At 49.7% G+C, this 22,840-nt stretch overlaps 1 protein-coding gene across 4 annotated transcripts in view; it reads right to left on the reverse strand.

Moving 5' to 3' along the window:
* UNC13C (unc-13 homolog C) overlaps window positions 1-22,840 on the reverse strand; it is a 133,316-nt gene that overhangs the window by 99,865 nt on the left and 10,611 nt on the right. For all 4 annotated transcript variants that reach the window (XM_053364334.1, XM_053364332.1, XM_053364333.1 and 1 more), the window contains exons 3-4: window positions 4,954-4,976; window positions 4,316-4,377 (exon numbers count right to left, since the gene is read on the reverse strand). In XM_053364334.1, the coding sequence (XP_053220309.1) occupies window positions 4,316-4,377; window positions 4,954-4,976 (85 nt within the window). The remainder of the gene's footprint in view (window positions 1-4,315; window positions 4,378-4,953; window positions 4,977-22,840) is intronic.

The raw sequence follows: 22,840 nt of genomic DNA on the forward strand, positions 1-22,840 counted from the left end.
TTCCCAGGTTGTATGTTGTTTGGGGCTTTGTATGCCACTCTCTCAGCAGCAGCATAAAGGTAAAGGTAAAGGGACCCCTGACCATTAGGTCCAGTTGTGGCCGACTCTGGGGTTGCGGTGCTCATCTCACTTTATTGGCCAAGGGAGCCGGCGTACAGCTTCCGGGTCATGTGGCCAGCATGACTAAGCCGCTTATGGCGAACCAGAGCAGCGCATGGAAACACCGTTTACCTTCCCGCTGGAGCGGTAACTATTTATCTACTTGCACTTTGACGTGCTTTCGAACTGCTAGGTCGGCAGGAGCAGGGACTGAGCAACAGGAGCTCACCCCGTCATGGGGATTCGAACCGCCGACCTTCTGATAGGCAAGTCCTAGGCTCTGTGGTTTAACCCACAACACCACCCGCGTCCCATTGACTGACTCTATGGAGGAAGATTCCCAGGTTGTATGTTGTTTGGGGCCTTGCATGCCACTCTCTCAGCAGCAGCATAGGAAGGCACAAAACACAATGGGAAAATGGTCAATAATATTTCTAACAAATTAGAGAAAATAGGATAAGATGACGGAAAAAGGGATTGATAATAGAAACCAGGGAAGGGTGGTAGGAAGTCAAGGGATTCTGAGACTCCTAAATGCGAAGATGAGGGATATGTTTAAATTGAAAGTTGTTATGTAAAAATCTAATAAAAATTTTTATTTTTAAAAAGGAAGGCCTCAGAGCAAGACATAGGGCTTATTTATACTTACGTTTTGCCCCTTTCTTTCCAGGCAGAGGCCTGCACTTTAACCCTCCATGTCCAAGCTCCCCCCTCCCTGAACTTTCCCCACAAAAACCTACTCTTTAAAACCGAATCGGAGCAAATGTAAATTCAGAGAAAGTTCTGGAGCACAAAAAGGGCACTCAGACATGGAGGAAAGGTAAGTGTGGATAATCGCATACAGTATTGGCTTATTTGGAGATCACAAATATCCTAGGCACACCATTCTGTGTCTTTGGGTATTAATGGGCTCATAACCTAGCTTGATTTCCCACTTAGTCAAGCAAAATTTCTGTTTCAATTGGAAGGCTGAAAGAGCCATGCATAACACTTTGCAACGAAACAGACTGACTTCCTGTGCTGGTTGATTTGAGTCCAAGCAAGCAAGCATTGTGGGATGTTCCCAAGGTGGTAGAGGAACACGACTGCTGGGACTATCTAGGATTGGGATATGGCAACCTTTCAACATGTAAAATAAGCCTAGAGCTGGAGTGCCACTTCTACCTTGCCTGAGAACCTTTCCCCCGCTGTACTGGTGTGGGGTCGCAGAATGTTCACAAATACTCCAACTGTCCAGGGTGAACATGCTCCAAATTGCTACCTTGTTTAAAAGTGCAGGGTTCAAAAAAGAAGTGGAAACTCAGTCTGTTAAAAAGTGCAGGGTTCAAAAAAGAAGTGGAAACTCAGTCTGCTGTGGGGTGTGGGGTCACTTGCAAAGAGCCTGAGGGCCAGAAGAGGCCCTGAAGCCAAATGGCTCAGAATCAGAAGGGCTGCAGGACGTTGAGCAGAATGGGCTCAGCTCAAGTGCTGTATGCAAGCGATGCAAAGCAGAGTGCCACCATGTATGCACGCCACAGGCTTAGCAAAACTAGCCCTCGCCAGGTCGCTGGTGCTGAGAGTGTCACGATTTGCCTGCCTCCCTCATGACCATCGCCTTGGGCTCAGGGGATGGGTACAACGAAGCAAGGAAGAAGCCTTTATCCTCACCCCCCCCCAGCAGTCCGTTTGCCCTTCCCTTGCATCGCTGATGAGCTGTAGCTTGAAACAAAGTCTGTGCTCCCTAATGGACCGCTGTAGAGAAATTATTTCTGCAGAAAATCCAGCCTGTCCCTCTTTCAGCTGTGTTTACATTTGCTCACGATATTTATCCCTTCAAAGAGTTCATAGGAGCGCACAAACAAGCATTGCAAAACACAAGGAAGCAAAGGAAAGAACTGATAAACAAACAGATCAGCAGAGAAACAGATTTTTAAAAGCCAGTAGTGTGAAAATACCATGGCATTAAATACCCTCTGCCTCCCCTCCACTGGCCACCGCAGAGAGCGATAGAAGTCAGGCCTACAAAGGGAAAGGCCTCTCCCAAAAGGAACTTTTTCATCTCTTGCCAGAAGGCGGGTGAGGAGGGGGCTGTGGGGGTCTAGAGTCCCAGGGTCTTGACACAGCAACTCCCCCCGCCATTCCTATCAAACAAAGCAATGCCTCTTAATTCTACAGCACAATCCTATCTACATGTCTACTCAAAAGTAAGCCCTGGTGAGTTTAATGGGACTTGTTCTTGGTTAAAGGTAAAGCTACCCCTGACCATTAGGTCCAGTCGTGGACTCTGGGGTTGCATGCTCATCTCACTCTATAGGCCGAGGGAGCTGCCGTTTGTCCGCAGACAGCGTCCGGATCATGTGGCCAGCATGACTAAGCTGCTTCTGGCAAACCAGAGCAGCGCACAGAAACACCGTTTACCTTCCCGCCGGAGCGGTACCTATTTATCTACTTGCACTGGTGTGCTTTCGAACTGCTAGGTTGGCAGGAGCTGGGACCGAACAACGGGAGCTCACCCCGTTGCAGGGATTTGAACCACCGACCTTCTGATCAGCAAGCCCTAGGCTCTGTGGTTTAGACCACAGCGCCATCCACATCCCTTACTCTTGGTTAGGTGTGTCCTTTAACTGACACTGTTGACAGAGAAGCTAAAAAGACCACGAGTGAAATGGTCACGCCTGTGCTTTTCTCGGTCAAATTTGCTTTTGTTTAAATCAATGGGGTCTAGAGGGAGGAGTGCAGTTTGTTTGAGGAGAAAAGGGTGGCACTGCTACCCTGTGCCCAAGGGTCCCCACTGAAATGGGGCAAACAACAAGCCGCCAAAACTCAAATTGCTGTTTGTTCCGATTCAGTGTTAAAGAGCAGGTTTTCCTGGGAAAAGCAGCTTGCGGGCAGGGGGAGTGCTCAGGTGCAAACCGGGAAAATGTGGAGCTGTGCCTGGAAAGCGTGGGGCAAAAAGCAAGTGTGGATCAGCCCACAGGCTCACAGCTTAAAGCAGCTTTTCAACCAACTTGAAAGAAACACTCATTTCTCTGCTTTATAATCTCCTCCTCTTTTCATGCTGTCAAATCAGCTGCATCAGACTTCGAACCCTGCAGGACGGAGCATCTGAATGGTGAGTGATCTGACTGCAACATTAAAAGTTTCTGAGAAGGTGGAGCGGGAGAAGGAGAGATGGAGACAGCAATCTAATGCAATCCAATCTCCCCTTCCCACCCACAGGAAACAAGATCTATAACACAAAAGAGTGTACAAAACTCATTCAATATTCCATCACATACGAAAAAGGAGGCAGCGCAGAAACACCCCCAGCGACCCCCAGCATCTGATGCAAACTCAAAGACATCTATCATCCCCCTAAGCAGCACAGCCTGCAAAACGTCGCCACAGCCATATTTCCACATATCCTGGGCAGACCACATTGTACGTGTGCGTGAACCAGGAGCTACTAGACCTCAGCCATGCTCTGAAGTCATAAAACGACCACCTGTCATTTGAGCAGCTGGAAGGAAAGAGGCATGGCTCAAGGTGCTTTCTGAGTCCACATTAATTCCAGTGTGTCAGCAAGATCTTGTTTGGAAAGTGCCGGTTGACAGAGCATTTTGGGGCATTGAGCTGCTCCCTTCCTCTTAACTGGCAGCATGCCGTGAAGCAAACGTCAACAGAACCGTCCTCTGAAGGGGCTGCCATGCACTTGTATGTGCCAGTGATGGTGCCTCTCGCACTGAAAGGGATCTGGCTCCTTCACAGCCGGATGGAGCCAGACATCCAAAGCAGAGCCAAAGAGACACAGCAAAGGTGCAAGGAGGAAGCCTTGTCAGCCCAGCAAAGAGGGGAGCCCTCCAAGCAACTGCTCTGGAGGAAAGGCAACCAAGGGCTCACATACCCCTTCCAGGCAGGATACAGAAGCAAACCTAACCAACCAAACCCATGACAACAGGCTTTTGCTGCCTTCAGCATCAAGGCTTTGCTAGGGGACACACATCATGGGGGATCAATGGCTGAGCACCCTCCAATTCCCATCACCACTGGCTATTTTGTGGCTGCTGGGAGCTGGAGGCAAACCACTTCTGGAGCCCCAGCATTGTCCTAAGCCACCTGAGTCTTAGCCATGGCCTCCCAAGGAATTTCTGATTTCTCTTCCTACCTTATGCAGAGCTGTGTATGTTTTTCTTGGGAACAGAAACGCAAAGGACACAACACACTTGACACTCGCGGTGCAGCTGCGCCCAATACTTACCCAGCAAAGGCTTGGATTGCAAGCTTGGAAGCGTCCAAAGACCCACCGCTGACTATGCGAGCCTTGAATGGGGAAGAAGGAAAATCTTGGTTACTCTGGGGGTGGGGCGAGCAGAGCGTGCCAGACACAGAAGACACCTAGGATGGAGTTGCTAAGCAGGGCCAGCTCCACGCCAAAGCTGAAGTCCTTCCCGTTTGAAAAGACAACAGAGCCACGTTCAGCATTTAGAGAGAAACCTCCGGCGGGGCGGATGCTGGGGGTGCCCAGGAACCCCCCGCAGGCAGTTTCCCTGCAAATCCTGGAGTGCAAGCAGGGGTGGGGGTTGGCAGCGGCCTAGGCGACAGGTTGCCACAGCAGGGCAGCAAAACTGGGAACCAGGTTTGACCGTAGCGGACCCCCGGAGCTGGCACAACTTATGAGGTCAGAGAATCACAACAGTGAGGGTTCACTCTGCATATCAATGGAAGGCATTTGGAAGACATCAACTGAGGAGGACAGACGAAGCATGGAAAGCTGGGGGAGGGGAAACATGCGCCATCTCACAACTCAAATGAAGGGACCAAACAGGTCAACTGAGTCACAAAACAAACAGTCCAACAAAAGACATGACCCTTTAAGGAAATAGGTGATTTTGGAACCTTTTCATCCACAGAACTGCTATCTGAAAGAGAATCGGGAAGAGGAGGAATAAAGGTTAGATCAAAGAGTCTCCAAGAAACTGTGCATAGCTCAGAGTGAACAGTTACAATCCTACCTAGAGCCTGGCCAGGCAGCCCTCACAGTCCTGGCTTTGCACTCTAGGGATGAAGCAAAGAGGAACAGATCAAGAAGAGAGGCTGGATGCCCCCACCCCAAGCCCAGGTGTTTGTTTTAGGCCCGGTAAGATCTGGACTGTCACTGAGTGGTGGTGCTGGGAAGCCAGCCCCACAGACTCAGGCCAGAGGAGGCTGCGACATCATTTGGGGCACTGCTCTCAGCAGGCAGCCTCACTGCTAGGCATGTCTCTGGGAGGGGGTGTTTGTGTGCATCCCTTCCGGCACACAGTAGAAACAAGGCCCTTGCATCATTCTAACAAATCTGCTCAGAAACCTCACCAAGGAAAGCAGTGAGCATATGGCACTTCCAATTGTCTCTCACATTTCATGCTGCAAAATGAGCTCTACATTAGCACATTGTTCACCAATGCTATAAAAATATAAAGCTGTCAGAGAGAGAAACTAATCTTGCTGATGATTATCACATATTTCATCCTTCTCCTTCTCCGAAGAAGAAAAGCCACATTTTCTGAACTAGGTGGTTCTCCTTTGCAGGGCTCCTCTTGAGTTCTTAGGAGTGTTGAAGTGACGTCTTCAGCGCAGCCTGTGTCTTTCAGACATGCAGATTCCCTAGTCCTCCAACATGTCCAAGTGGAGAGGCCACATTATTACTGTTATTATTATTTAGATTTCTTACTCGCCCTTCACCGTGAGGTCCAAAGGTGGGTTATACCAATTTAAACATACAAAATTAAAATCAGTTAAAGCAAATTACACCCAAGAGAACAGGGCGTGCTTGACAGTGTTTCTCTCAGGTGTCAACGACACGTTGCCGAGAGCTTAGGAGGGAAGCTGGACCACTCCAGCAGTAACAAGCACAGGGGCCGCCCCATCCTCCAACACCCCCAAAGGTGGCCACAGGTCGCCTCTCTAGCTGGCTGCTGAGAGGAGTCACCTGTTGCTCAGAGACCACCTGAGCCAAGAGACTCAACATTCTTTTGCCCCTAATCCTGCAATCAAGGGCTTAGCCACACTGACCTTTAGCGCTCGATTGGAGTAAACATCAAACTGTGTTTCCTGCGTATTGCCGTTTGCTCCGATTGAACTTTAAAGAGCAAGTTTTCATGGGGAAAGTTCCAGAGCAAAAAAAAAGGGGCGCTCAAACATGGAGCTTTAAAGCACGGATAGTGCCTGGAAAGAGCAGAGGACAGGTAACTGTGGATATGCCCTCAATGTTTTATTTTCCTGCTGTTTCCCCCTTCACCTTTTTACAGCCCCCCCTTAAATAAAATGCTTGACCAGACTTCTTGGCTGCAATGCTTTCTCTTTTCTGTGTTTCTCAGAACACTTGGACAATATCTGCTGCTTTTGGAGAGGAGGGGGGCTGAAGCTGTCAGGCAGGAATTTGGCAGGCAGCCCCCTACTCTGAGTAGACCAGTGCAAGGCAGCAGCAACCCAGCACCAAAAAGGGAGAGAAGGCAGGTCACCTGCTGCCACCGCTGCTGGGTTGGCACCAGAGTTAAAGTTCAACATGCTTCACATCCTCTTCATCATGGTGGCACCATCTAAATTAGGGATAACCAGTGGGGCGGAGTCCAACAACATCTGAAAGACAGCTCCCGTCATTCTTGGTTGGCCATTGGCTATGCTGAATGTCCAACATCAGTTGGAGGACCACAGGCTCCCCATCTCTGCCATCAAGACTAGAGCAAGCATTAAAGAACTGGAACCCAGTTGGACCCATTGGCCTCTGAATGACCCTGATTCATTGGTCAGCACCTGGAGTAGCCAACAGTGTAGCCTCCAGATGTTGTTCTCGGACCACAGTTCCCATCATCGCTGACAATTGGCCTTGCTGGTCACAGGTTCCCCCACCCCTTCTGTATGGTCTTGCTGCCCTGTAGCAAAGGAGGTGACCAACAGTTTCATGTCTTCTTGCCATTTTGCTACCAGAGAAGCCCTGGCGTGCAAGAGAACCGAGGAAGAGGATGTGAGTCTGCTCTTGCTGCATCAGGTCACCTGCATGCCAGGCCACTGGATTCAGCATCCCTCACTTGCTCAGGCAGTGAAATGCCAATCAGACCCTTTTACTGTCTTTGCGGACATGCTGTGTGAATCACACAGTCAAAAGGTAAGCAGCGATGAGGCCCCAAACGCCTCTGGAGAGCACAGTCTGAGCCGGGCTGTGAAGAGAGGCAGTCTCTAGCCACGTCCGTAGTGGCGGCGGCTCTGCTTTGTCCATCCGCTGCGATCGAGGAAATTGCTGCAGCTGAATTCGTGTTCACATTAGTTACATTTGCACCCAATGCCAAAGCTGCTTAGCCCTAGGCACCTAAGCCTTTAGCTCAGACCCTCAAACCTCCTGGTCTCCCCAGAGCCCTATCCCAAGGAGGTCAAATGGTCATCGCCTTTGGGGTGGGGAACCCCTGCTGCCCTGGTGTATGAAGCTGCCTACAGATCCGTCGGCTCTTACACCGTGAGCCATTTAGTTTTAACTCTACAATGATAGCAGAAGATGACTTGTTTGGCTTCTGCTCTTGCAAGCAAATGAATCCTTACATTACAAGCAAAAGACATGATGGAGAATGATAAAACATGAGCCTTTGTATAGGAGGAAGGAAAGCTGTAAAGCTGGGCTTTGTTTCATGAGTCCTGGTGGACATCTCAGCACTGGGCAGCTGGTGAGGGGACATTCCACTACCGGCAAAACACACACTTCAATAGTGCAGGAAAAAGAGACTCCACTACATGGTGATTTATATGCTAGAGGAGGGAAAGCTTTGTATTAAAGACCCTTCTGAGTCAACAAAGTGCTGTTAATTTCATGCTATTTTCCTCCCGTATTTGGAAAATATTTTGCAAATCACTCACATCATGCTACAACTCTGTTTTTGCTCACATTCCAAAATGTTGTCCTCAAAATAGAGTGTCAGGCTGTGTGAATAAAAGGAAACCACCCCAGGCTTGAGATGGTCCTGCCCAGGGTAGGGGGCCCTTTTTGGTGGCAAAATCCTGCCCCCCCCATCCTGTCCCTTTCAGATGACCCGACTTCTCTAGTCCTCCATCACACACGCGCTGCCAGGGATGCCATGCCTCCTTAGCAAAACACAACTGCCTGTCGCTGGGCTTGAAAGCTGGGCAAGTCCAGCAGCAGTTAACCACCCCACCCCACCTTTCCCAGGTGACAGCACCTTAGCTCTGCAAATATGCAGATGAGTTGGAGCCCACCTGCCTCAATGGTCTTAAAACTGGGCTACTGCCAACATAGCATTGCCTCTCACCCCCTCTTTGACCATCTGAGATGCTGAGTTACTTAATGCGAGGACGAGTCTCATTTTGGTGAAGGAGGGCCCAGCAGCTTCTAGGTCTACCTTCTAAACATTTTCTTTATTTTCTTAAAACACTCTTCTGCTTTCCCCCTTGTTGCTTCTTAAAACCTCATTTTTACAAACTTCTTAATGCTGGCTGTTGGGTTTCTTGGCTGTGTTTGTGTAAGGTCCAAGGGATGTTGCTGCATCCTGGGCTGAGACTGTTTGGCTTTATGATGCATAAGGGAGGCGGGAGAGAAAAGCCAAGCACTTTGGGGCCCGGTGAGAAGAGTGGAAGCTGGGTGCTCTCTGTCTCCTCTCACCAATACTGGCCTTGCACCACTGGGTTTCACATCCCCCCAAAGTGGGGTGGGGCGCAGCTGGGCTGCTACCTGCCAGCGGTTTTACTCCTCCCGTACACCTGCCTCAATGGGGGAATGCTTTTCCAAGAACAGGGAAAGAAGCTGTGTGCATGAGATAAGAGGAAGGAAGGAAGGAAGGAAGGAAGGAAGGAAGGAAGGAAGGAAGGAGGGAAGGGGACAAGTGGGAGCCAGAAGCTGAGCAAGCAGGCTGGCTATAGCACTGCCAAGCTATTTATTGGCATGTTGATTTTACACATACGCTTTCACAGAACGAGCAACAGTAACATTGCGTACAAGCACACCCACGAGTCTTCATTTTGTCTTTTATAGATCTTGCACGTCTTTTTCAGTTGTCCCTATTTTTATGCCTCCTCCTGCTGTTCTCTCTGCCTCTGCTAGGGTTGCCATATCTTGAAGAGCAAGAGAGGACTGCCCAAGTCGCTGCCAGCCCGAGTCAAAGAAAGTGGTGTATGGGTGTGGGCGTGTGAGGCCGACGTGCCCGCGTGCCTCTTTTCTTGGCTCGGGCTGGCAGCAGCCGCAGCCCAAAAATAACCACCTAAACCCAGACATTTCCTTTAAAATGTAAAAATCCACCTGGATGGGCATGCTGGCTCCGAAAAAGAGGACATGTCCAGGTTTTCCGAGACATATGGCAACCCTAGCCTCTGCTTTATATCGTGGTGCAGATCTGGGAATACCGGATGGCGCTGAAACCAGCCTGTCTCCAATAGGCAACCATGTCTGCTAAGTGGATGGACTGTGGCTTTCTCACTTTCCCCCTTGCTTCAGGCCGCAAGGCTAGCAATCACACAGCTGAAGCGCAGCTAGCTGGACCACCAAGCTGGAACTGACCGAGGCCGGCTGCTTGGTGTGCTTCAGGCTGGTGCCTTTGAAGCTGACAAGGAGGTGGCTTGTCAGTCCAGAATTATGCAAGCCAGAGAAGCCCCTTGTCATTTCACAGTGGTCTACAGCTAAGTACTTAATTTGCTTTTGCAACTGTGCCAGATGCTTCCTTAAGCTAAGTGTCAGCATGGAAGCTCTCTCCAAGATGGCATCTCAGGGCCTGGTAGTCACCCACAGAGTGGCCACTTTGCAGAACGACTGGGAGGAAAAGAGTCCCAGATCCTCTTGTTAGGGTGCCCCCAAATGCTTCTCCCTTTCAGGGTCACTGCTGCCTAGTTGAAGCCACTGGATACTCTTCCCTCCCCAACCTTAATCACGGAGCCCTGGGAGCTTGGCATCTGTCTAGGGTGGGATAAAGGTAAGGGGACCCCTGACTGTTAGGTCCAGTCGCGGATGACTCTGGGGTTGCGGCGCTCATCTCACTTTATTGGCCGAGGGAGCTGGTGTACAGCTTCCAGGTCATGTGGCCAGCATGACTAAGCCGCTTCACGGAAATGCTGTTTACCTTCCCGCTGGAGTGGTACCTATTTATCTACTTGCACCTCGTGCTTTCGAACTGCTATGTTGGCAGGGGCAGGGACCGAGCAATGGTAGCTCATCCCGTTGCGGGGATTCAAACTGCCGACCTTCTGATCGGCAAGCAAATCCCTTTGCTACTAGACCACGAGCAAACAGCCCTTTTCCAGGGACCCCCACCATGACCAAAGGAGAAGTTGCACATGTGGAAGATGCTCTCACTCTTTCCCCTTAAGCTGGTGGAAAATAAAATAAAGAGCTGACTTCCCTGCGTTGCAAGGAAGTCAGGATGGTTTAAAAAGAGTGTTGTTGCTGTGAAGACAACTGAGGCCTAATGGCATGGATGGATAGCGTTGCCCATTCCTTGGAGAAGGCGGGGGATCTCTCCCCTCTCCTGTGGGTAGCCCAGCTGCTTCCTCCCCAGCCCTCTGTACTCTTCTTCCAAGCTGCCCAGGACCATCAACTAACTTGCAATACTTAATATGGGGGCAAAACCATGGGCATAAATCACACAGATGTATGGCAATAATTAAAACTCTTTCTCTTGGCCATGGAAATAAAGCCAATTCAATTACAATACCTTAATTACAGTGGAGGTGGTGGAATGATTAAAACGAGGAGGGAGGGGAGATGCATCTTAAAAGGTTGTGTCACCTCCCAAAAGTGACTGATCCATCAGCAAATGGGCTGTTGGGGGCGACGCCGTTCTTACGCAGGGCTTAACAAATATCTCACAGCGTTTAGAAACTATACTCAAGGCTTCCTGTGTAAAAGAACCATTACACTACAAATTACATGGTTTAATTGAGGGCACACACTGAAGAATTAGAGCGCTCACACAGGAGGACTTTGACTTAATTGGAGCTCCGCGGCCTGTAACTAGGAGCAGCGTAAGCAACAGAGAGAGAGAGAGAGAGAGAGAGAGAGAGAGAGAGAGAGAGAATTTGTATATGTGCATGTTTGTCTGGGAGAAGGGTAGAACCTTGTACAGAGCAAATTAACAGCCTGGCTCCTCCCTGCCTAGTTTGTCTAATGGCAAAAGCCATATCCTCCAACATTTCTCCAATGAAAATAAGGATGTCCCATTCCATAATGATCATTTTACTATTTATACCCTACATATTTTACTGGGTTGCCCCAGCCACCCTGGGAAGCTTCCAACCTATTAAAAAACATAATAAAGCATTAAACATTAAAAAAAACCTTCCCTCTACAGGATTGCCTTCAGACAGCTCGGGAGGCAAATAACTCCATCCCCTCCAACTTTTCTCCAATGAAATTAGGGACAGCCTAAGGAATAGCAGGACATTCCAGGATCAAATCAGAAACCGGGATGGCTTCTCTAAATCAGGGACGTCCCTGGAAAATAGGGACACTTGGAGGGTCTGAAATGCAAGCCTTCCAGGCAGGCCCTGTGTCACCTTTAATTATGGGGTAAATGAGCATTTCTGAGCAACTCTCAAGGCAGGGGGGAAAGAAAGTCCAGTAAGTTCCAGTTCTAGAAATTTTTATTCCAGAAGCTGCCAAGCTCCATTGCTGCCCCTCCCAGCCCCCTGATTTCCCTGGAAGGGGGCAGCACAGAGCCATTTCCCAGCCCCCAAGTGCTCTCTGTAACTGTGGGTACTGGGAGGGATCAGGGAGGGTTACAGGGGCAAGCAATTTGGAGTCCAATGATCCTTTAATTAGTGCCCAGTTGCTGGGAGGCAGTCAAAGAGGTAACGAGGGAGGCACCAAAATCAGTCATAACAACCCAAAGGAAACCATGCAGGAATAATGGATTCTAAAATTACCACTCCGCTGCAAACGTATTAAGGCGGATTTGCCTTGAGCACGTTCTGTTGCCCAGAGCAGACACGGAGAATATAACAACGTTCAGCGCTCAAAAGAGAATATTAAGGCTCACGCATCATAAGGAATGAATAGCACTTGTCTGATCCAGAGAAGGTCAGAGCAGAATTATGATTGGTTGATGGGAGAAATGAAAAACTGCTGCCAGCCTCTCTGGAGCAACGAGGCAGGAAAATTAGCCACAGTGCATGTCGGACTGCCCTGTGCCCATTCACAAGTGCCACTGAGCACCCGTCACCCCCCTTCTTCCCCCCTTTCCTCTTAAAAGTGGTGCAGGGAGTTGCATGGGGCTGGGTATTAAGTGCTCCACATTACGGAGGGCTTGCCAGGTGTTAAACGGGTGCCTGTCTGTTAAAGACAGGATCAAGGAGATGCCACCCCATGCCAACTCCCAAGGCAGGAGGGGCAAGAAGTGTCTTTTCCAAATGAGCCAGAGCCAATCGCCTGCTGGCCACAAAATTAGGGGGAATGGGCTCATTCGCTGAGTCTCTGCAAAAGAGAGACAACGTGGATCAGGAGACAACGTGCACCAGCCTCCTCTCCTGATCTGCTCCAGAGAAAAGGAAGGGGAAGAAGGGATGGACATTTCTGCACCCAGCCATGGCCCAAAGTACTCCCTGACTTCACATATTTCCAGCCTGTCTGAATAGGTGGAATGAACCAAGGAGAGCCCACCCCCAGGTTGGAGCAAAACAGTTCCTGTGCCTTCTTTCAGCCAGCGTGTTTCAATCACAATCCTAATAAAACTGTGCTCACTTTTGGAGCAGAGGGCAGGTGTGTCCCTTCCTCCAGGAAATCTTCCAGGAGGCCCAAGAAATTGCCAGGATTTGGCGTTGCATCCCAGAGCCAGAGCCCTGCAGGATTCAACCATTTGTGGCCGTCTCCTTCTCAGTTACTAGGAAGACTGTGAAGCTTCTGTGCAGAGAAAACTCTGGCCAACCTTCTCTGCCGTGATCATCCACTGCAAGGAGGAAGGAGATGGGGCGGCGTTTGCAAAGGGGCCCAGAGCAAAAGCCCAGCCATTACCCCCCTCCCCGGCAAAAAGCTGCAGAGGCTGAATGTATTAATACATGGCCACATGAGGGCAAACCTGGAGCTCCAAATTAACAGCACACAACATATGGAGCAGAGATACATGGGAGGTGCTCAGGAGCAGTGATGGATCGACAAATCCCCAGGTGCAAACATTGAGGGGCTGCTCTGTTATTTAGCATTTATGGGAGAAAGTGAGGAGGGGAGGCGGCCTTTACAGAAAGGGCTTTCCCTTTTCCATGAAGAAGCACAACTGGCAAAGAACACTCTAGCAAACGGTGATCAATTCAAATGCTGCTGTTAATGCGGGGAGGCGCAAAAACTCTTGCTGCAGAAAAGGTCTTGAATTGTCCCTCTGACTCTCCAGCAGAGCCAAAAAGCATTTTAATTATCTGCGCAGAAAAGGCAGATCTCCAGCTCTGCCTCTCCTCCATCCCCCCCCAGGGCTAAATTAGTGAGAAAGTCACCCAGGCCGTGGAGCACATTTTCTTGGAATCAGCGAGAAGTGGTTTTGTAACAGAGGGGGTTAGACAGGCATGGAGATCATCACAGTTGAGAGCAGCCTTTCCCAATCTGGCGCTCCCCCCCATGTTCTTGGGGCTCCTGGCTAATGGGAGTTGGAGCCCAGCAACAGCTGGAGCGCAGCGGGCTCTTGGGGGCTGTTCTGCAGGGGGACACAGGTGACCTTATGTGTTGGAGGGGAACGGGGAAAGCCCTGTGGCTTTATAGGAGTCCCCATCCAGCAAACCCCAAAAGCGGCAAGCAGCTGAAAAACCTTGCAGTGCAATTGCACGATCCCCATTTACTCCAAAGGGGGCTGTGCACCCACAATGCTTCCCTCCCTCCCAGCACACACACACACACACACACACACACACACACACACACACACACAAGCCTGACCTCCTTTTCACTTCCATTTCCACTCCAGCTGCTCTGCCAAATGCCTTTTTTAAGCTCAGGCATTATTTATCCGTAAACTACTATATGCGACATGAGCACAACATGCCACGATTAGGGAAACGGCTCTTCAATGGCCCGGATCCTCTCGCTGCTTAAGGAAGAAGGGGGTTGCCTTATTTACACAGGGGGAGCCCAGAGCTCAGATGCTTCTGACCTCCAGCTAAGACACAAAGATGCTTCTCCTCCTCCTCTTCTGTCACAGTCTTTTCTTTGGCCACAGGAGTCAGACGGAGCAGGCAAGCAGCCTGCACAGAGTCAGGCCCGGGCATGGAAAGGGTAGTTCTAAGCTTGCCTCATTGCCAAGACCTGCAACATTCACTTTTCAGAAGGGATCTGAAACAGGGGACTCTTCCATCATTGCTGATCTCAAGGCTATATTCAGGGTCCCCTGACCCCTTCCTCTCTCTAGGCAACACCTTCCCTCCCCATCTAGGAAATGTTTTCCCCACCAGAGAGGCTCGCCTGCCCCCTCCCCTGCAAATGCCTTTTCAGTACCAGGAAGAGACCTTGCCATCTCCCCCATGACTGTGAACTTGAGGTGTTTTGAAGCTGCTGAATATTTTGCACCAGTCTTTTGCCGGTTGTTTAGTATTCATTTATTGTTTTGCTATCTTTGTTATAGGAACAATCCTAGAAATGTTTATTCAAAGCTGATATAAGAGCTCACATGAACACAGCACATCCAAAGGCAGTTCCAAATTCCAGATGAGTCCAGTGGCCCCTGCCTGGCACAACACCCCCATCCCAAAAAGCAAGTCCACAAGATTGGCATGTCCAGCTGCAGCCATTCTCTGGTGCGGAGACCAAAATGCAAAGCCCAGAACTGTTGAGCCACAAGGGTCACAGGCTTTGACCTGATTTCCCCTGGAGCCGAGAGACCCAGAGACTCTCCCATAGCACATCAGTGCTAGCCTGGCTCAGTCCAAAGGACACAGAGCTGGCAAATCTAAATGCACTCAGAGCAGGCCCTCTCGAGCTCAAAGCATCATAACGCCTCACCCCGTGGGCCCATTTGCAAGGGGGATCCTGCCTCACTTCAATTTGGAACCTGACTTGCTTAGACACTGCTCTGGATGACTCACTTCAGCCTCTGAGAGCCAACAGGAAATCGCTGCCCGCCAGAACCTCCCTCTGGCTCTGACCAGCTCTCTCGAGGACTGGCTGGCAAACAATCTCACACTTGGTGCTGATGCTTCCTTTCCTGTCTCTGCACAGCTCCTGAAAAAGCTACACATATTTTCAGGAGCCCCCAGAATCTCTACCTTGCCAAAGTGTTTTGCTAAATCAAAGCACCCTGGCTGCGGTAGTGGACTGGATGAGGGTCAATAAATTGAGCTTGACTTCTGGAAAGACAAAGACCTTGTGGGTGAGTGGTTCCTGTGTCGGGGAGATGTGTCAACTGCACGGCACTTCATCTGAAGGAGCAGGAACACAGTCTGGGGGAACACCTTTGTCCATCTCTGTCACTAGAGGTCCAAGAGACCTTTGGGGCCAGGAGAGCTTTCCACCAGCTCCAGCTGAAGCACCAGCTGCAACCATTCCTGGACAGTGACAGCATCACCAGAGGGGTTTGTGCCTTGATAACTTCAGGACTTGATCACTCTGCCATGCTTTATGTGGGGCTGCCCTTGTAACTGGTCTTTAAATCCCTATACGGCCTAGGACCCTCGTACCGACGGGACTGCCTCTCCTGGTATGTCCCACGGAGGACCTTACGGTCTTCAAACAAAAACATCTTGGAGGTCCCGGGCCACAGGGAGGTTAGGCTGGCCTCAACCAGAGCCAGGACTTTTTCGGCTGTGGCCCCGATCCGGTGGAACGCTCTTTCACAAGAGACTAGGGCCCTGCGGGACTTGACATCTTTCCGCAGGGCCTGCAAGACAGAGCTGTTCCACCAGGCCTTTGGCCAAGGCACAGCCTGACCCCCTCCTTTGGTAATCCTCACAGAACTCTAGCCCAATGGTTGCCATTAATTTGATTTTGAACTGATATTAAAATGAATTGATTTTAGAATGTTGTGTTACTTTTATTGTTGTTAACCGCTCTGAGCCCGGCTTTGGCTGGGGAGGGTGGGATATAAATAATTTATTATTATTATTATTATTATTATTATTATTATTATTATTATTATTAGATGCAGCTAGTGCAAAATGTAGCAGCTGGGTTGCTCACAGGAGTAGGCAACGGTTGACATGTCCCTGCGCCACTGAGAGAGAAACACCGGTTGCCAATCTGCAACTGGGTCCGGCTCAAAGTTCCTGCGTTAATTCACAAATCCTGAAACAGCTTGGGATGCAAATTCCGTATGCTCCACATTGATCGCTGAGATTCTCTGATGGGGCACTCTGATGTGGTCCCTGAGGTTCAGTTGGCCTTTACTAGGGACTGTGCTGTTAGTGCTTCAAACCCTGCCCTGTGGAACTCCCTGCTAGTAGAGGTTTGGCAGAAACCGACCCTGACTTCTTTTAGACGTCCTCTAAAAATGGCATGATTTAGAGAGGCCTCTGGAATATGGATTTTCTTTTAACCAACCAGCATTTATGGATGTTTTTATTGATCTCGCTTGTTGCATATCGCCTTGCTGCACTTTTATGAAACTATGGTCTAGTTGTTGGAAATGTAAAGAAAAAGATGGTACATTTTTTCATATGTGGTGGGAATGCAAGAAAGTGAAAAGCTTCTGGGAGTTGATATATAATGAGCTGAAAAAAATGTTGAAATATACATTTGTTAAGAAACCAGAGGCTTTTCTCTTAGGAATTGTTGGCAATGAAATAAATAGAAAGGACTACAAAATTTTCCAATATGCAGTGACAGCGCCAAGAATACTACTGGCCCAGAAATGGAAACAAGAACAAATACCAACGTTGGAGGAGTGGAGAACGAAGCTGATGGACTATGCAGAACTTGATAAACTGACTGGGAAGATTAGATATCAACGAGATCAAAAATTCATCGAGGACTGGAGAAAATTAGCAGAATACTGGGAATGTATAAGTGATAACGGAATAACGTTAGTGGCATTTAAAGAAGCTCTGTAACAGAATAAGAAATATTGTAAAAAAGCAAAATATAAGAGGGGGGTAGGTATAAAGGCAATACTAAAATTTGGAAATGTGTATTTAAAAAAATTAGAATTTGAATGATTGGCAGAGAAGCCGAAGGAAGTCAAAAAACCGAAAAGTTTAATGCAAATTGTTATTGTGGTATAAATGTATGGAAAACTAATAAAATATAATTAAAAAAAAAAGAAACTGTGGTCTAGAAATATTTAAATAAAGAATATAAATAAATAAGGAAATTGCAAGTGAAATAACGGCATGCTCTTCTCCTTTTTGCCCCTACCTCCACCTGTTTTCCTCAGCTGCCCCTCTGCGTTTCAGGATGGACTGACACTTGACTTGATAGCATACACAGGAGAAGGACCTGGAGATCTTAGCAGACCATATTATGGAATCCCCTCCTAAAAGAGGTAAGACTGGCTCCCTTGCTGTTATCCTTCTGCCAGCAGGCTAAGACCTATCCAGACAGGCCTTTGAAAACTAAGGGGCAGATGATGCTGACCACTGGGCTGCTGTCAGGGCAGACCATCATTTAATGCTGCTTTTAAATCTGTTTTGATATATTTTAACTATTGCTTCTAACTGTGGGTAAAAGCCTCAGTGCCTAGGGCTTGCCGATCGAAAGGTCGGCGGTTCGAATCCCCACGGCGGGGTGAGCTCCCGTCGCTCGGTCCCAGCGCCTGCCAACCTAGCAGTTCGAAAGCACCCCCGGGTGCAAGTAGATAAATAGGGACCGCTTACCAGCGGGAAGGTAAACGGTGTTCCGTGTGCTGCGTTGGCTCGCCAGATGCAGCTTGTCACGCTGGCCACGTGACCCGGAAGTGTCTGCGGACAGCGCTGGCTCCCGGCCTCTTCAGTGAGATGGGTGCACAACCCTAGAGTCTGTCCGGACTGGCCCGAACGGGCAGGGGTACCTTTACCTTTTTAGGTTTGGTTTTATTACTGTGTCATTTTATAAGGATGTTTTTAAATCTTGTCAGCCGCCTTGAATCCCATTTTTTAAAGAAAGGCGGGATACAAGCACATTAAATTAAAAAATAAATATAAAACAAAGTATGAGCCAGCCCTGGAATGCAGCGGCCAAAAAGCCTAATGCAATTCTGGGCTGGATCAACAGGAAGAGAGTGTCCAGATTACAAGAAGTTACTGTGCTGCTTTATTTTGTTTTGGTCAGACGTCACCTGGAGTACTGTGTCCTGGAGGTTCCCAAGCACAGCATGGCTGCCCCCATCAGTCAGCAGACTTCCTGCATTGGCCAGGGGCTGGACTAGATGACTTATGGGGACCCATCCTACTTTTCCATTCTATGATTCCTTTTCCTTCCTTGGTGTGCTGCTTGGGGTGGGGGCTGATAGGAGGCTCCAGGGACTCTGCAGCGCCAAGAAAGTGGCTCTCCAGTGAGCCCACCTCCCTCCTTAGCTCAGCTACTCTGTCGTTCAGGAATGCTGCTTGCTCTGTCTGCCCTGGGTTGAGTTTAATGGAGGCTGCTTTTCCCTTTCCGAAATGCAATGATGGAGAAATATTCAAATGCGGTGCAACTAAGGAGGGGGGACTGCCTTTCATCCAAGCATTAAAAGATTAACTTGTGCTCTTTTCCACAGCGGGATGAGCACGGCAATGTCTAAATATGCCCTTGAGGCTGACATTCACGCCCAGGTATGATCTCAGCTCTGGTGAATATATTTTAATCTATTTCCATCAAGAGGCCACAGAAGCTTGAAGAAGCACATAGTTGTTGCTGGATTGTTAATCCCTGCAGGCTCAGGAGCACTACCAGATCTGCACAGAAATCTACCATGGAAGCGCAAATGGAGGCTTTAGCTGAGACTCTTGCATTGTAGAGGGTTGGACTAGATGACCCTCGTAGTTCCTTCCAACTCTACAATTCTATGAACTGTCCCATCATTGGGTCACTCAAAGCATCTTTGGAACTCTATGGCCAAGTTTTTCTGCATTCTCATTTTGCCCTGAAAATCCCTGGCCAAAGAGCCTGGCCTGTGTTCCACAAATCCCATCGCACACTTTTGATGGAGTGCCTGTATTCAGGCCAGGGCACAGGTTGGTCTGCCAGTCAGGTAAGCCAAACAGGCCATGGCGACAGCCAGACTTGAAAGGAGGCTGTGCTGCCACCCGTGAGCCTTGCTCTCAGCACAGGCGCACTTCTTTGAATAAAATAGGACTGAAATTGGTCTGGAAAATGGGCTGCGGAGGCCCTGATCTTTGCATGTTGTTATATTTGGTACTGTTGTGCTGTTTCACTATGTTATTATGAAATAGAAGAACTGAAACCCAGCTGGACCTCATGGCCTCCTGACGTCTCAGCAGCGGGCAGGGCAGGGTACCCATTGCTCAGCCCATTTCCTAGGGCCAGCCTCTCTTGAGTCTTATGTAAGAAGGAAAGCCATAACTCCCCAATGCAAAAAGGGTTGGGGACTGAAGACACGGAAGGGAGGCACCGTGAAGGAGTATGATGGGGATGTGGAGAAGCAACAAGCCAGGACCAGGAAGCTGAAACCAAAAATGAGGTCCATAACATCCCCCATACTGAGATGCCCCTGGAATCCCAAGAACTGCAGATGCGGTGAACATCTGTAGATTGCAGATTCCAGATGAAAGTGGCACACTGGCCTGCAGGTTCCAAGCATCCTCTGTGATTTCATCAGCTATGGGATGAGAGGGGAAGACAAGCCCCTTTCAGAAAGGCTCACTGGGAGCAAGACTTAGTGGGCCTTGGGTTGTTCACCTGACCCAACAAGGGAGCAAGCTGAAAGGGGCTGGCAAAGAGGGACAGTGAGAAGGAGGAGGAAGATGAATGATGAGCAAAACGACAAGGATATGGCCACATCCAAGGGAGCCTGTCTGCAGAGGGACAGCAGGAAGGAGAGAAAGGAATCTGGGTGAGGAGGCAGAAGCAAAGGAGAGAGGAGCGAAAGAGGCAGTGCGGAAGAGGAGGAGATGGAAGCAGAGGAGGCAGGCTGGTACTTCCCAGAGATGGGAGTGCCAGAGAGGCCAGAGAACAGCAGTTGCAAGGAAGGAACAGCAGCCTGAAGAGGAGAAGCAAGATTCAACCATGACTAAACATTTTGGGGAGGATGGAAGAGTAGCAAGAGACAGTCGGACAGGGGGCAATGCACCACCACCCCAGGGCTTGCAAGTGGAGATAATGAAGTGCAACAAATCAGCGTCTGAGTCCTCCAGCCATTCATTCCCAGAGCAGCAAGCAGTTTTCCCTAGCCTAGTACCCTCCAGAGGGTGTTGGACTCCTATCAGCCCCAGCTAGCAGGGCCAATAGCCAGGCATGCTGGGAGTTGTAGTCCATCAACAGCCGGAGGGCACCAAGTCGGCAGGCAGAGTGGGATCCTGGTGCCTTTTGAAGCTGAGCTGCTCCCAGCAAGCCTCGCAGGACACAGGATCCCAGCAGGGAAGTCACCACCGCTTCATCAGAACCAGGTTCCCACCACCCTCAGGTGCGGCTTCCCGCTGCTTCACAACACACTCCCAAGTGGAGTAGACTGAGATGCCTCACTGCACAAACATGCAGAGACTGAAAGATTGCACAGGCATCAGAGGCCAGAATGCAGGGAAGCATCATTGCCTGCAGGAAGAAAGAAAGGGCCATCCAAGCCCTGCCTAGAACACAGTCTAGAACAGGGGTCAGCAAACTCAGTGCGCCTCGGGCCGGTGTCTCCAGTGCCGATCGTGTGGTGGGCCGGAGGGCGGGGGAGCATGTGCTCATACGCATGTGCACACGCTATTTCCGGTGCACTACCAGGTTGGAGGAGCACCGGAAATAGTGTGTGCGCATGTGCACGGGACTCCTCCAACCTGGATGTGCAAAGGAAATAATGCTTGCGCATGTACAAATAACACTTGCGCCTGCACAAATAATGCTTGCGCATGCACAAATAAAGCTTATGCATGTGCACAAGCCAGTGCTCCTCTGACCCAGAAGTGGGCAGCCGCACAGTGCAGTGCTGGTAAGAGCAGGCGGTGGCAGTCACCGTGGGCCTGATAAACGAGTCCCCCGGGCCTTATCCGGCCCACGGGCCTTAGTTGGGGGACCCCTGGTCTAGAAGATCCCCTCCATCCCCACTCGGTATTTAAAAGAGCCGGGCAAAGCTACATTGATGATGCCCATGGTTGCAAATAAACCTTAGCCAATCAATGGCTCCAAAAACAACACCCCTTCTCTGTTTGGCTGTGAGATGAATGTCACAGAATCCATGGAGATCTGAAGGCCATCCATGTCCTCCACCAGCCCTGAGGAAGAATCCGGCATGGACCACAGCAGACAAGAGAGGGAGAGGTGCATCATCCCAGCCTCTCATTTCAGCTGGGAGGCTGATCATGGCCAGTTTCACATGAAGATCAGGCGGTGGCACAGAAGATTAAGCCACATGGAGGCCGCTCCTGATCCAGCTCAGCACCTCCCACCTGGACATTTCCCCCACACCTCCAGAATCCCCCTTGGCGGCTTGTTTACATCAGCAGAGCTCAAGTTCCTGGACCCATGTCCTGAGATGCTTTGCTGTTATGGATTGTGGCTGGGCAGTGGGGAGGGTGGCAGCCAAGACTGTTTGCATAGATTGAGGCTGCAGTAGAAGAGTTGACTTCTGGCTCAACAGAACTAAAAACCTTCTGAGCGAAGACGTCGCTATATGGGCAACTCAAGGGAGTCATCTGCCGTATTGGCAGATTGGGGGAGGCAACCCCAGAAAATTTTGCAGCAGTGGTCTCTTCCTCTGAACCTCCATGAACCTGGTGCCCTCCAGATATTCTGGACTCACAGGATCCCTCCCCACAGCAGTCCCCTGTTGGGTCCAACAAGTGCAAGGTGCAGCTCCCCCTCTAGGGCCAATCCTGCTCGTTTCAAGAAGGGGGGCAGCCCGTCAAAGCGAGGGGCCAACTTCACCACTGTGCAAAGTGAGCACCAGCATACCTGCTTGGGAAGAGGAGGCTGTGCAGCCCCTCAGCTCGCCCCCCCCAATGGTTTATGCTTGGTGAAGCTCCCCTGCCTGGGAAGAGATGTTCTGTGAGGCATGGGCCCCCCACCCACATTCAGGGCCACTGTGGGGAACAGAAAGGCAGCTCTGAAGTCAGAAAGGGGACCCCAACAGAAAAGAGGGTTTTTCTTTCACACAACTTCCCTCTTGACCCATTACAACACTCCACCTTATGAAAATGCAAGGTTTGATTGAAAGCTGTAGGAGAACACGCATAGCCCCAACCTGAAAAACCAGATCAATGTGGCTGGCCTAGAACAGCAGAATGCAACAGAGCACTTCTCTCCTCTTCCGCAACCCCAAAAATGTGCCTTACACAGGCAGTGCTTGACCTAGAGGCGCATCAAAGGCATTCAACCAACTGAGCATTTGAATTGGAGGCCCCATGGTACAGAGCCATAGGAACATGTCCCCTATTAGGGTCCGATGCTCAGGGAATGCTTGAAGGCCTAAAAGTTCTCCTGAAGCCTCTTTGATCTCTGCTGGACAAGCACACCATTTATTTCCCTCTCTTGCATGTCAGATCTCCTTTTCTTCTTAGGACACAATCTGGACCACTTACTGATTAGTAAATGACAGCAAATTGTTCGATGAATTGGACAGGCCAAAAAGATCTTGAGAAATCAGTTCTAGAACTCCCACAGGTTTTTTGTTGTTGTTTTTTTACAGAAAAGATTCCAGAATGAGGATGCTCCCATCCTGCGCTTTAGAAGGGATTTGAGTACATGATATGTAAAGCATTCATCACTTCAAGACAGAGCTAGATACATTAA

This window comes from Podarcis raffonei, chromosome 14 (assembly GCF_027172205.1).
Source record: "Podarcis raffonei isolate rPodRaf1 chromosome 14, rPodRaf1.pri, whole genome shotgun sequence".
Lineage (NCBI taxonomy): Eukaryota > Metazoa > Chordata > Lepidosauria > Squamata > Lacertidae > Podarcis > Podarcis raffonei.